At 41.4% G+C, this 14,275-nt stretch overlaps 1 protein-coding gene across 1 annotated transcript in view; it reads left to right on the forward strand.

Moving 5' to 3' along the window:
* The window catches only part of SUSD5 (sushi domain containing 5), a 75,736-nt gene that overhangs the window by 2,152 nt on the left and 59,309 nt on the right, over nt 1-14,275 (forward strand). Inside the window, exon 2 of the mRNA XM_075547089.1 lies at nt 13,305-13,482. Coding sequence (XP_075403204.1) covers nt 13,305-13,482 — 178 coding nt within the window. The remainder of the gene's footprint in view (nt 1-13,304; nt 13,483-14,275) is intronic.

The following is a 14,275-nucleotide window of genomic DNA, read 5'->3' on the forward strand; positions in this document are numbered from 1 at the left end:
TCATGATGTTTAACGAGTAGTTACCCTATGCCAGGCGCTGGGCTTGCTATTGCGGATAAAATGATAAGGAGAAACAGGTTCTTGTAACCAGTGAACTTAAAATCCAGTGGGGGAGAGTCCTTAAGCAAATAAGGATATGAGTGGAGTGAAATTGCAGGGGTTTTTATTTTCCCCATTGTTGAAACGTTTTAAAAAAATAATTTTACAGATTGCAATGATTGACACATAATCATCCACCCCTCTACAGGGGGAAGAACAACAGAAAACATGGGGGAAGGGAGACAGCGGTCGGTGTGAGATGAAAATAATAACAATGTACCATCTATCAGGGATTATGAGGGTTGGGGGGTGGGAGAGGAGCTGATGCCAAGGGCTCAATAGAAAGTAAATGTCTAGAAAAGAATGAAGGCAACATATATACAAACATGCCTGATTCATGATTCAATTGATATATGGATTGTGATAAGAGTTGTACGAGCCCCAATAAAATGATTAAAAACTCTTTTTACAGTTTTATGACATATAATTCACGTTCCATACAATTCAATGTTTTACACACACTAAAACCAGTGTGTAATCACAATAAATCATTTTCTTCATTCTTGCAATCATTGTTATTAGCTTCTCATTTTCCCCAGCCTGCCCCCTGCCACAACTATACCAAACCAAACTCCCTGCTGTGGAGTCAGTGCTGACTCGTAGAGATCCCCCTGTGAATTTCCAGGAATTTTATGGGAGTGGAAAGCCCAGTCTTTCTCTCACAGAGCTGCTGGTGGTTTCGAACTGCCAACCATGTGTACTGTAGCCCAACGTGTAACCACTACACCACCAGGGCTTAGTTACTGTCTCCTAGATTTCATATAAAGAAAAACATACTACTTTCCTGCGCACACCCCCCTGCAACAAAATCTGGAGAAGCCCATGTGTATAGTCGCCATTTGTGTTGTTGAAAAAATGTTTGCAATTTAGGAAGACCTTAGTCTTGTAAAAATCTATCATGATTTCCAACTTCATTTCTGTCACCAAGACAGTAATTTTTAACTACTGTTCCTTCCTCTTTGTTTCCAACTTTTGCATTCCAGTCACCAATAATTATCCATGCATTTTGTTTGATCAATTTCAGATTGATAGACTGCTTTAATTTCTGCATCACTAGCTTTAGTGGTTGGTGCATACATTTGGATAATAGCTGGATTGGTTGGATTTCCTAGAAGGCAGACAGATGTGGTCCTATCACAGACAGCGTTGTCCTTCACGATAGATCTCGAAATGCCCTTTGTGTCGAAGAATGTCATAACGCCATTGCTCTTGATTGTGTCACCCCACACACAGTAAACCAAATAATTCTCTGATCCAGAATGACCGGTAACAGTCCATTTGAGCTCACTAACGCCTACAATATCGATCTTTATGCGACCTCCAGTTTTCCTGGATTCCTATTTCTTACAATCCAAGTTCTGGTTATTAGATTTTTGCAGCTGTTTCTTCAAATCTTGAGTTTTGCCCCATCGGCAAATGAGGAAGGCTTTACTTACTCCACGGGCTCTACTCCACTCATGTCACTGTAGTCAATTTTACTTTGAGAAGGCACAATGACAAACAGAAACCTCACTGCTGTTGCGTTGAGGCTGACTTACAGGGACCCTACTATAAGACAAGGTAGAACGACTCTTCACGGGAGTAGAAAGCCCAGTCTTTCTCCCTGAGAGTGGCCAGTGGTGTAGACCGGATGGTCAGCAGTCCAACACATAACCACCACAGCACCAGCTTAGTCATATTCTGAGTGCCCTCTGGCCTGAGAGGCCCATGTGGCACGATCCTGCGTATATTCATTAGGCTCCAGCATCTGACCATGTTTGATGTTTAAGATTTTCCGCAACTGATTCCTCTGAAGGTACAGCTCTTCCTTCTCTGTAGTCTGTTCTTAAACACCTGTCCACCGGCATTTCAAATACCGGTGACGTAGCTTCTGGCATCACAGCAACACACAAGCCACCACAGTGTGACAGACTGACAGACAAGGGGTGGAATTATGGCTAAAAGGGCCCTATGCCTACATATCAGTGAGCAGTCCCCATACACCCCTAGAGTCATGAGCTACAAGGCAAATCTAAAGTTTCAAAAACATAAAGTTGTACAAAGTGTGCTTTCGATTAGAAACCTAACAAGCTAAAATCGCGAGTTTTAACGATCACTTACATTAGATCACTGTCTAGGATCTAACATTAGGTCCTATCTGGGAGCCCGGGGAGCACCATGGTTACTTACACATTGGGTTGCCATCTGCAGTTTCAGCGGTTCAAAACCATCACCTGCTCTTCAGGAGAAAGATGGGGCTTTCTTTCTACTGCCATTAAAAATGTAAGTCTCTGACCTCTAGCCACAGGCTATAGTCGATCAGCCTTCCTGTCAGGCAGAGACCACTGTAATCTTGGTGATGCTTGATCCAACTCAACACTTGGCCAGTGACCACCCTATAGACATGACCTGAATTTATTCTGGGTGCAAGTATCTCGTACTGGTTCCGTGACAGAACTTTCTTCCCTGGTTTTTGAATATTGTTGGGGGGTCTTTCCCTTCTTACGCATTATTAGTATTTTTGTCTGTATACTATTGTTATTTTGTTTTTTATTGTTTTCTGTTGGGTCTCCAGCTGTGAAGCACAGGAGGAGTGGATGCATAATGGTAATAATGGATATAGGGGGACATAGGGAATACAAGGGCGGGGGAGGGAAAAGGGATTTGGGGAGTAACTAATGAAGATGGGAGGGGGAGGGAACACTAGAACGGATTGTGATTACATAATCATCTTAAAGGCAATTTAATTATGCAGGGGGAAGCCTCTAAAATTGATGTGGGGGTAATTGTACAGTTCTCCTTGATATGACTGAATGATTGAACTATTGAATTATGTGACATGCAGATTACTTGTTAATAAAACTGTTGGAAAACAAAGTTAGGTTTCAGAAACTTACGGGGGCAGTGCTTACCTGCCCTCTAGGGCTTCTAGAATCACCAGCACCTCAATAGCAGTGGGTTTGATTTTTTGGTGTGATGGATGGTGTCTAAGGAACCCTTAGACATAGTGGCTTAGAGGGTTATTCACGGTCAGCAGTTTGAAACCATCTGGTCCTAGCTGTACAGTCTCGGAGGCCCAAAGGGATAGCTCTACTTTGCCCTGTAGGATCGCTACTAGTCGAAACCGCCATGTTTGCTGTGGCCTTTTGACCACAAGTCCTCTGACTCATAGTGACCCTAGAGGACTTACTGGAACGCTCCTCTGGGTTAACGAGCCTGTACATCTTTTCAGCTCAGTCCTTCTCACCTTGCTCCCTCAGAGTGGCGGTGGTTTGAATAGACCTTGCGATCGAGCCCAGCATCAAGCCCACAGCACCCCCGAGGCTCCTTTAACACTGTATGGGTGACCGGTCAAGCTAGTGAGGTTAGCGTGTTGAGTTGTCATTTAAAAATAGGCTTTGTATAACTCTGGTCTTTTGAAAATTTTTTAGATTTGCCTTGTAGCTGAGTGATTTTGCAAATGTTCTTTCTCTGTGTGTTCATAAATGAATGTGCAGGTGTCCTACACAGGAGCTCAAGGAAGCCCTTGGCTGTATGTTCTTAAGTGTGCTGGTTTTCTTGCTTAAATCTTTCGTATATTTTCTGATATATTTCTGTTTTATCAATTACTGAGGCAGGGAATATGGCTACCATTTTCCAAGATTGAGAGCTTTTTTATTTCTCCTCACAGTTTTGTTAATATTGCCCTTTTAATACTCTAACTCTTTTAATAGCGCTTAAAATTCTTTAATATGACTGATGAAATAACTCTTTTTATCAGTACAAGAGACTTATTTTTTCCCTTCTAGTAGTGCCTTTTAAAAATAACAGCTTTATTGAGATACAATTCACACAGTGTTCAATTCACCCATTGAAAGTGTGCAAGTCAGTGGTTTTTAATGGAGTCATCAACTGCAGCCATCACCCCCCTCCCATTTTAGAATACTTTCATCACCTCAAACAGAAACAGAGTGCCCATTGTCAGCCACGCCCCACTTCCCTCCAAAGTGACCATTAATCTACTTTTATGTCTCTGGATTTGCTTACTCTGGACATGTTATGGAAATGAAATCATATAACATGTTGGCTTTTGTGACTGGCTTCCCTCACTTAGTATGTTTTTAAGGTCCATTCTTCTTTAGCATCCATCAGTACTTCATATCTGTTTGGTTTGGGGGATTTTTTTTTTTTTGCCAAATAATGTTCCACTGTATTATAGTCTAGTGAACTGTACACCACATTTTGTTTACTCATTTATCAGTTGGACTGTTTTCACTTTGGGGCTATTATAAATAATGCTACCATGACCAGGTTTTTGTGTAGACATGTATTTTCCATTATTTTGAGTCGACAGACACGTAGGAGTTGAAGTGATGGGTCGTGTGATAGAAGAGCTGCCAAGTCGTTTCCCAAAGCAGCTGTGCCATTTCATCCTCATCAGCAGTGTCCCGGTCTCCTTAGCCTCTACACCTCTTGTTTCCTGCCTTCCTATTGGGTGTGAATGAGGATCTCATTGTGGCCTGGTTTTGTATTATTTCTCTGATAGCTAATGCTATTGAGCATCATTTCATACACCCTGATTTGGCCATTTGTTTATCTTCTTGGAACAAATGTTTATTCAGATGCTTCCCCCATTTTTATGTGGATTACTAATCTTTTTATTAAAAGGACCCCTGGTGGCATAGTGGTTACCGGTTGGGCTGCTAACTGCAAGGTCAGCAGTTTGAAACCACCAGCTGTCCCTCCAGAGAAAAACGAGGCTCTCTGCTATGGTAGAGCTACAATCTTAGAACCCCTCTTCCCCCGCCCCCTGGGCAGTTCTACCCTGCTCTAGGGTGGCTCTGAGTCTGCATTGACTAGATGGCAGCGAATGCATCTTTTACTACCAAATTGTAGGAATTCTTTATATTCCTGAGACACAAGTTTTAAATTTTTTTTATCAGATATGTACTTTCAAGAAATGCTCTCTCATTCTTTAAATGGTTGTCTTTTCACTTTCTTGATAGTCTTTGCTTTTCATTATGGTGAATTAAAGTTCATTATGACGAAGTCCAACTTATTTTTACTTTGCTTACTTAGACTTTTGATATCAGAGCTAGCAAACCATTGTTATAGCTGAGGTCTTGAAGGTTTTTACTAATGTTTTCTTCTGAAGGTTGTAGGTTTAGGTCTGACATTTGGGTCTTTGATCCATTCGAGTTAATTTTGTGTATGTGGTGAGAGGTAGGGTCCACCATTACTTGCTTGTGTGTGGAGAGCCAGTAGTCCCAGTATCATTTCAAAAAACAGCATACTGACATAGTTCACATACTACATGGCGCAGTGGCTGAATCATATTAAGAAGAATTGTGCAATCATCCTCACAACCAATTTTAGAACATTTTCTTCATTCTTGTATTCATTATTATTAGCTCCTCATTTCCTGCTCTGGTGGCGTAGTGGTTACGTGTTGGGCTCCAATCTGAAAGGTCAGTAGTTTGAAACCACCAGTTGCTCCTTGGGAGAAAGACAGGGCTTTCTACTCCCATAAACAGTTACAGTCTCAGAAACCCACAGGGGAAGTTCTATCCTGTCCCATAGGGTGGCCATGAGTCAGCATCTACTTGATGCAGTGAGTTAGTTTTGGACACTTCCCACCAACCTCCCCTGCCATCATGCTAAAACTCCATTGATCTGTTTACTATGTAGATTTACCTATCTCGGGTTTCATGTACAGAAAAACATATAAAACACAAAAACAATATAAAACAGATAAACCTTAATAAAAAGGAGAAAACATTAAAAACTAAAACAAATTCAATATGTCAAAAGTAGAACAATTGTTCATTTTTAACTCAAGTACCTTTGTATGAATCCACTTTCCATTGCACTCTGATAGCACGTCCCTGGCCAATAGTCAGAGGGGATTCACTGGAGGCTTCAACTACATGGAGACACTACAAATGGATTTTGGTCTTTCACTGTCCTTCATAGCCTTTTGCAAACTGGGGGCTTAGAATTTAAGCGCTAGTACAGTTTCCTGTTTGGGTCTTGGATTTTATTATTTACAATCCTTGGATCACTTCTTCCATGTGGACTTAGTTGACAATTCATTTAGATGGCTGCTTGTTTTAAGATAAGTCTTTAAGACCCCAGACACTATTCTTTCTGATAGCAGGGCGCCATCTAATTTCTTCATCACATTTTGCTATAGCACCCATATCTTCAGTGATCTCTGCATGAGGGCAAATGCAGATTAGACCCATGTCATAAGAACTAGTTATTCTTAGATGAAGGTTTACAGTTAAGTTAGACCACAAAATCCATTGAGAAACAAAAAGTATATACCATATATACTCACGTGTAAGCCAAGTTTTTCAGCACATTTTTAATGCAGTTTTTGTGGTAAAATTAGGTGCCTCGGCTGATATTCGGGGCGGCTTATACTCGAGTATATACAGTATGTATAGGACAGCTTTGTGTACTAAAATACATGGATGGTTGACCTGTACAGGTTAAAAACTTAAGTGCTTGGACACTGTGCAAACAATGGGGGTAGGAAAGAGGGCAATATTTTCAATAACACAACAGCAGAGCGATGCCTGCTGGATGAAGACAAGTCATAAAAAGTAAAGGGAATACAAAAATAGCAAATATATGGTAGTTTTGAGTTGCCATTTATTAGACACCCTCAAAGCAAGAGATTGGAACCAGAGTCCAAAGACTTCCAAATCCAAAACTTAGATAGTATCTGCTGCCTCTCACATTAGGATGTTTCAGCCTTGCACCTAAGGGAGTTTTTCAGTTCCTTTCATCTGTTTCAGGTAAAGCCCAGTTCACTTAGTGGGGTTTCCAAATCGGATCCTTCCAGTGTGACCTAGGAAGGATGTTGTGCATACAATTCTTATCACAATCCATCCATCCATCCATTGTGTCAAGCACGTATGTATACTTGTTGCCTTCATCATTCTCAAAACATTTGCCTTCTACTTGAGCCTTTAATATCGGCTCCTCGTTTCCCCACTCCCTCCCCCTTCCCTCATGAACCCTTCATAATTCATAATTATTATTATGTCATAAGTTACACTGTCCAACGTCTCCCCCTGCCCTGTTCTCTGCTGTCCACCCCCCCAGGGAGGAGGCTGTACATAGATTCTAGTAATCGATTCCCCCTTTCCATCCCACATTCCCTCCACCCTCCAGGCATTGCCACTCTCACCAGTGGCCCTGAAGGGGTCATCTGTCCAGGATTCCCTGTGTTTCCAGTTGCTATCTGTACCAATGTACATCCTCTAGTCTAGCCAGATTTGTAAGGTAGAATTGGGATCATAATAGTTGGGGGAGGGAGGAAGCATTTAAGAACTAGAGGAAAGTTACATGTTTCATCGTTGCTACCCTGCACCTGGATTGGCTCATCTCCTCTCCACAACCCTTCAGTAAGGGGGTGCCCAGTTACAATGATATGATTTTTTGTTCTTTGATGCTTGATACCTGATTCCTTCAACAGCTCGTGGTCACACAGGCTAGTGTGCTTCTTCCATGTGAGCTTTGTTGCTTCTGAGCTAGATGGCCGCTTGTTTATCTTCAAGTCTTTAAGACCCCAAACACTATCTTTTGATAGCCAGGTACCATCAGCTTTCTTCACCACATTTGTTTATGCACATGGTTGTCTACAGTGATCATATTAGGAAGGTGGGTACCCACTGATATGATTTTTAGTTCTTTGATGTCTGATAACTGGTCCCTTCTACACTTTGTGGTCAGACAGGCTGGTGTGCTTCTTCCATGTGGGTTTTGATGCTTCTCAAGCTAGATGGCCGCTTTTTTATCTTCAAGCCTTTAAGACCCCGGATGCTATATCTTTTGATAGCCGGGCACCATCAACTTCCTTCACATTTGCTTATGCACACATTTTTCTTCAGCAATTGTGTCGGGAAGGTGATCCAGCACATTTTTAATGCAGTTTTTGTGAAAAAATTAGGTTCCTCGGCTGATATTCGGGTCAGCTTATACTCGAGTATATACAATAAGTGTCTTTATTTATTTATTTTTGTCCCAACAGTTTTATTTGCAAGTAATTTATATATTGTATAATAAAATAATTCAATCATATCAAGGAGAATTGTACAATCACCCCCACATCGATATTTTTAGAACATCCCCCCATGGTTAAATCACCCCCAAGATGAGTTATGCAGTCACAGTCCATTCTAGTGCTCCCTCCCCACTCCCATCTTCACCCACCACTCCCTAGATCCCTTAACCCTCCCATCATCATCCCCATCCCTGTATTCCCTATAACCCCTGTATCAGTTATTCTTTTTTTTTTTAACAATTTATTGGGGCTCATACAACTCTTATCACAATCCATACATATACATACATCAATTGTATAAAGCACATCTGTACAGTCTTTGCCCTAATCATTTTTTTTCTCTTTTCTTCTTTTACATAAAAAAAAAAGAGGACCTGATGCAAGGGGCTTAAGTGGAGAGCAAATGCCTTGAGAATGATTGGGGCAGGGAATGTATGGATGTGCTTTATACAATTGATGTATGTATATGTATGGATTGTGGTAAGAGTTGTAAGTGTCTTTATTTTTATTAAGTCCCAGTCATGAATTTTGTCTTCCACTCTGTGTGCTTCCTCTCTTGTATTTGGATGTATGTGTATGCCCTCCAATAAGGCCTTTAAGTTTGTCCCAATTTTCTCATTGGTGATCTTCATAGCTCTGGGATTTTCATTTAGGTCTCTGATTTATCTAGACTTGGTTTTTGTGCATGGGCAAGCTCATCCTTCTGCAGACGGAGATCCAATTTTGTCAGCACCATTTGTTGAAGAGGCTGTCTTTTTCTCATTTAATTTTTTTGCCCCTTTGTAAAAAAAAAATCATTTGCTTATAGGTGGATGCATTTATTTATTTGTTCTATGATTCTATCACTGTACCAGTATTAGGCTATTTTGTCTACTTTGGTTGTGTAATTGGCTTTGAGGTTGGATAATGTGAGGCCTCCTATTTAGTTCTTCTTTGTAAGGAGTTCTTTGCTTATTCTAGGTCTCTTCCATTTCCATATGAAGTTGTTAATTCGTTTTCCTTTTTTTTTAAAGAATGAAGTTGGGATTTGGATAGAAATTGCATTGCATTTATAGGTTTCTTTGGGTAGTATTGACATGTTCATAACATTAAGTCTTTGTATCCAGGAACACGGGGTATTCTTCCATTTTACAGGTCTTCTATTTCTCTGACTAGGTTTATTCTTAAGCATTTTATCTTTAGTGTGGCTGTTGCTCATGATATTGCTTTCTTGATGTCTTCTTTGGACCTCTCTGCTGGTATATAGGAATCCAATCGATTGCTGCTTGTTCATCTTGTAACCTGCTACTTTACCATATCCCTCAATTGTTTCCAATAGTTGTTTTATGGGCTCTTTGGGGTTTTCTATATGTAAAATCATGTAATCTACAAATGGAGTTTCATCACTTCTTTGTCCAATTGTATTCCTTTGATTTTATTTTGTTGTCTAATTGTTCTAAGACTTCTAACCTGATGAATAAGAGTGGTTGTAGGGGGCACGGTCCCTGTTCTCAGGGAAATGTTTTCAGTTTTTCCTTGTTGAACATGATGTTGGCAGTTGGTTTTTCATATGTGGGTTTTGTTATGTTGAGTGATTTCCTTTTTCAAGTACTATTTTGTTGAGAAATGGGTGTTGGATATTGTCAAATACCCTTTCTTCATCTATTGGTATAATCATGCTTCTTATTTTTTGTGCTGGAACTCATTGATTGTTGTTGTAAGGCTGAACCATCCTTACATCGCTGGTAGGAACCTCTTTTGATCATGGTGAATTTTTCTTTGATATGTTGTTGTGTTCTGTCGGCCCCAAATTTGTTGAGATTTTTGCATCTGTGTTCATGAGGGATCTTGGTCTGTAGCTTTCTGAGTTTGTAGGGTCTTTGCCTGGCTTTGGGATCGGCGTTATGTTCCCTTCATAGAATGAGTTTGGCGGTTTCCTGTCCTTTTCTGTATTCTTGTGGAATCTGCATAGAATTAAGGACAGCTCTTCACCGAATACTTGGTAAAATTTCCATGTGAAATCATCTATTCCCGGTTGGAAGTTTCTTGATGATCTTCTGTATTTCTTCTTTGGTTATGGATCTGTTGAGGTTTCATTCTTCTGCATTAAGTATTCGATGTGTTTCTAGGTATTTGTGCATTTCTTCTAAGTTATCAAACTTGTTGGAATACAGTCTTCCATAGTACTGTGTTGTCATTTTATTTATTTAAAAAATCATTTTATTAGGGGCGCATACAACTCTTTTCACAATCCATACATACATCAATTGTGTAAAGCACATTTGTACACTCATTGCCCTCATCATTCTGGAAGCCATTTTTATTTCTTTTGGATCTATTTCTAGCATCATTTATTGAAAAAAATGACTCCACAAATGCAAAGTGTTTTGACATCCTTGTTGAGAGTCAATTAACTCTAAATGTGAGGGTTTAATTCTGGCTTCTTAATTCCATTCTATTTTCATACCCACTACACAGTGATTTGTTTACTATACTTTAGTAATACATTTTTAAATTGGGGTGTGTGACTCCTCCAACTGGCGTGGGTAGCCTGGAATCCCTGACTTTGCATACGAATTTGAGTATCAACAAAGGCACCTTAGATTTTTATAAGAGTTGTACTGCACCTGTAGATCAATTTGGGGAGTATTGCCATCTTACAAAACTTTTCATCTATGAACATGGGATACCTTTCTGTATACTTAGGTCACCTTTCATTTCTTTCAGCAATGTTTTGTGGTTTCCAGAATATAACTTTTCCTCTTTTGTTAGGTTTATTCTTGTGTCTCCGTTGGTGGTGAATGATGAAGTGCTTGACTGCTAGCCAAAAAGTGGGTTGTAAAGCACCTACCTTCTACCCAGCTGCTCTGCTAGAGACGACTGTGGCGGTCTGCTTTCATAAAGATCTGCAGCCTTGAAAACCCAATAGAAAACTCTTACTCTGCCCTGATTGTTTGCTGTGAGGCAGAATCAACTTGATGGGAATGGATTTTTATAAAATACTATTGTAATGGCACACTACTTGTCCGTCAGTTTGTCACACTGTGGTAGCTTGTGTGTTACTGTGATGCTGGAAGGTATGCCACTGGTATTTCAAATGCCAACAGCGCCAGTCAAAGGGAACAGGTTTTGTTTTAAATACTTTTATTGGCATATACTTCAAACATCATATAATTTAATCATCGAATCATATTACGATCTGTGCAGTCGTCACTACAGTCGATTTCAGAACATTTTCTTCTTATACTCATACTCCCATACAATTTCCAGGGTAGGGCTAACTTTTCTCTTTTTCTTTTTATTATTTATAAAAATTTTTAATTATTTTATGGGGGGGGCTCTTAGAGCTCTTATCACAATCCCTCCATCCAACCATTTGTACGTATGTTGCCATCATTTTCAAAACACTTTCTTTTTACATTAGCCCTTCGTATCAGCTCATTTCCCCCCACTCCCACCTACTCTCCCTTATGAATCCTTAATAATTTACAAATTATTATCTTTTCATGTCTTACACTGACCACTGTCTCCCTTCACCCACTTTTCTGTTGTTCATCCTGCTGGGAGAGCTTATATGTCTATCATTGTGATTGGTACCCACTTTCTACCCCTATCTTCCCCTTCCCCTTCCCCTTTTGGTATCACTACTCTCATTATTGGTCCTGAGAGGTTTATCTTTCCTGGATTCCCTGTGTTTTGAGCGCTTATCCGTACCATTGTATATACTCCGGTCTAGCTAGATTTGTAAGGTAGATTTGGGATCATGATAGTGGGGCGGGGGAGGCAAGAAGCATTAAAGAACTAGAGGAAAGTTGTGTATTTCAGCGGTGCTGTACTACACCGTGACTGGCTCATCTCCTCCATTTGACCCTTCTGTGAGGGGATGTTCAATTGCCTATAGATGGGCTTTGGGACTCCACTCCACATTTTCCCTCATTCACATTGATATGATTTTTGGTCTAGGTCTTTGATGTGGGATACCTGATCCCATCAACACCTCATGATCACACAGGCTGATGTGCTTCTTCTATGTGGACTTTGTTGCTTCTCAACTAGATGGCTGCTTGTTTGTCTTCAAGCCTTTAAGATCCCAGACGTGATATTTTTGATAGCCGGCCACCATCAGCTTTCTTCACCACATTTGCTTATGCACCCTTTTGTCTTCAGAGATCTTGTTGAGAAGGTAACTATCACAGAATGCTGGGTTATCAGAACAAAGTGTGTTCTTGCATTGAGGGAGTACTTGAGTAGGGGCCCAATGTCTATCTGCTACTTTAATACTTAACATGTAACTATACGTACATAGATCTACTTCCCTATCATTATATAGAAATATATTTACATACGTACATGCCTGTAGTTAGGTCTCTGTAAATGCCCTTTGTCCCCTAGTTCTTTCCTCTATTTCCTCTTGTCCCACTGTCATGTTCGGCCTTCATGCAGGTTTCAGTAATTCCTCTCAGCTACATTGCCCTTGTTCAAGCCCCACCAGGCATCCTCTGCCCTCCTCACCATCGATTTTAGATCACTTGTTCCTTTGTCCCTGGGTTTGTTTGAGACCCCCTTTCTTTCCCCCACCTCCCCCTTTCCCGTGTCCCCCCTGGAACTATTGGTCCTGTTGTTATCTCTCCAGATTGTTTATCTTACCTAGCTCATCTAGATAGACATGCAGAGACAATAATAATAAGCACAAAAAAAGAGAGCAAAACAAAAAACACCAAATCAAACAACGACAACAAAAACGACAAAAAAAGAAAAGCCTGTAAATAGTTTGTTTGTTGACCTTCAGGAGTGTTTTCCAGTAGAGTCTGATGGGGTGCCATGCCTTGGTTCCAAAATCTATTTTTGGTATTCCCTGGGGGCTTCATTGCTTCGCTCCCCTTGCTGCTCTGTTGCAGGCCCTTAGTGCTTTGCCCCCGTGTCGTGGGGTCAGATTGGGCACAATTCCCACACTGTGTCTCCATAAATGTCCTTTCTTAAAGAAGATAGGAGCAAAAAGGAATCCAAACACCCATGCAGCTGTCCCCCAGGCCCAGGTGGGAGGTGTGCTGGCCTGGGGGGGTTGCTGAGCATGGGTCTTCAGGCAAGTAGGAATCTCCTCTGCTGACAGGCATCTGCCCAGAGAGTGAGTTTGCTGTGCTAACATTCCCCTGGGCCCTGGAGTCAGCCTGTGTTTGTGCTTGTCCCCCCACAGGGAAGCTCTTTGTGCTGGAATCTCAGAATGGCTCCCAGGGCCTGGCACTGGAGGCAGCTCGGTTTTCCTGCAGGAGCAGGGGTGCCCACCTCATATCTGCGGAGGAGCTGCGCCGGGTCATCTCGGACTGTGCCTTCCCAGTGTGCACCACGGGCTGGCTGGAGGATGGCAGCATCGGGTAAGTTCTTGAGCTTCCCTGCAGAAGTGGCTCTTTTCCCATCCCGCGACTTCCCCATCCAGGCTCACATGGGGGCCCGACATTGTGACACCAGGGTGGGGAAAGCACTGCCAGCTTGCCCTCAAAGTCTTGTTGTGAGTTCTCAGACAAAGGCATTGTTCTGGTTTTCCATCACAGCTTGCTTTTCCCTTTACTTCATCATCTGAATTTTTATTGTAAGTTGCAAAAATAATGCATGCTAGTAAAAATGAAAAAGCGATATGTGTATTAGATATGTGTGCACATATACATATATATGTGCAAAACAAAGTGAGTTCCTCTCTTTTGTCCCTTGTAACAGTTTAGTAGAGGGTCTCTCTCCTCTGTGGGCATTTATCCACATGTGTAATACACCTGTAGGATCACCACCTACCTTTCAGTTTGTCGTTCTCCGGTGCCTTGCCTGGAGTTGTGTTGCTGGGAGTTTTGCTGCCAGTGTTGCAAGTTCCAGCGGGAATCACCCGTGGGGGACTGGTGTCAGTGGAGCTTCCAGGCGAAAACAGACTGGAGGGAAAGGCCTAGTAATCCATTTAAAAATCAGCCAAGAACACCTTATGAATCACAAGAGAACATGGTCCCTCTCAACTGACTTAGGGCATGTCATCCGGAGGGATCCCTCACTAGAGGGAGGGCATCATGATTGTTGACACATGGGACCAGCGAGAGCAAGGGAGAGTCTTGGTGAGATGTAGAAGCACAGTAGCAGCAGCAATGAACTTGGATATGCTGGTGACCATGAGGACGACACTGTAGC

The sequence above is a fragment of the Tenrec ecaudatus genome, chromosome 4 (genome assembly GCF_050624435.1).
Source record: "Tenrec ecaudatus isolate mTenEca1 chromosome 4, mTenEca1.hap1, whole genome shotgun sequence".
NCBI classification, from domain to species: Eukaryota; Metazoa; Chordata; class Mammalia; order Afrosoricida; family Tenrecidae; genus Tenrec; species Tenrec ecaudatus.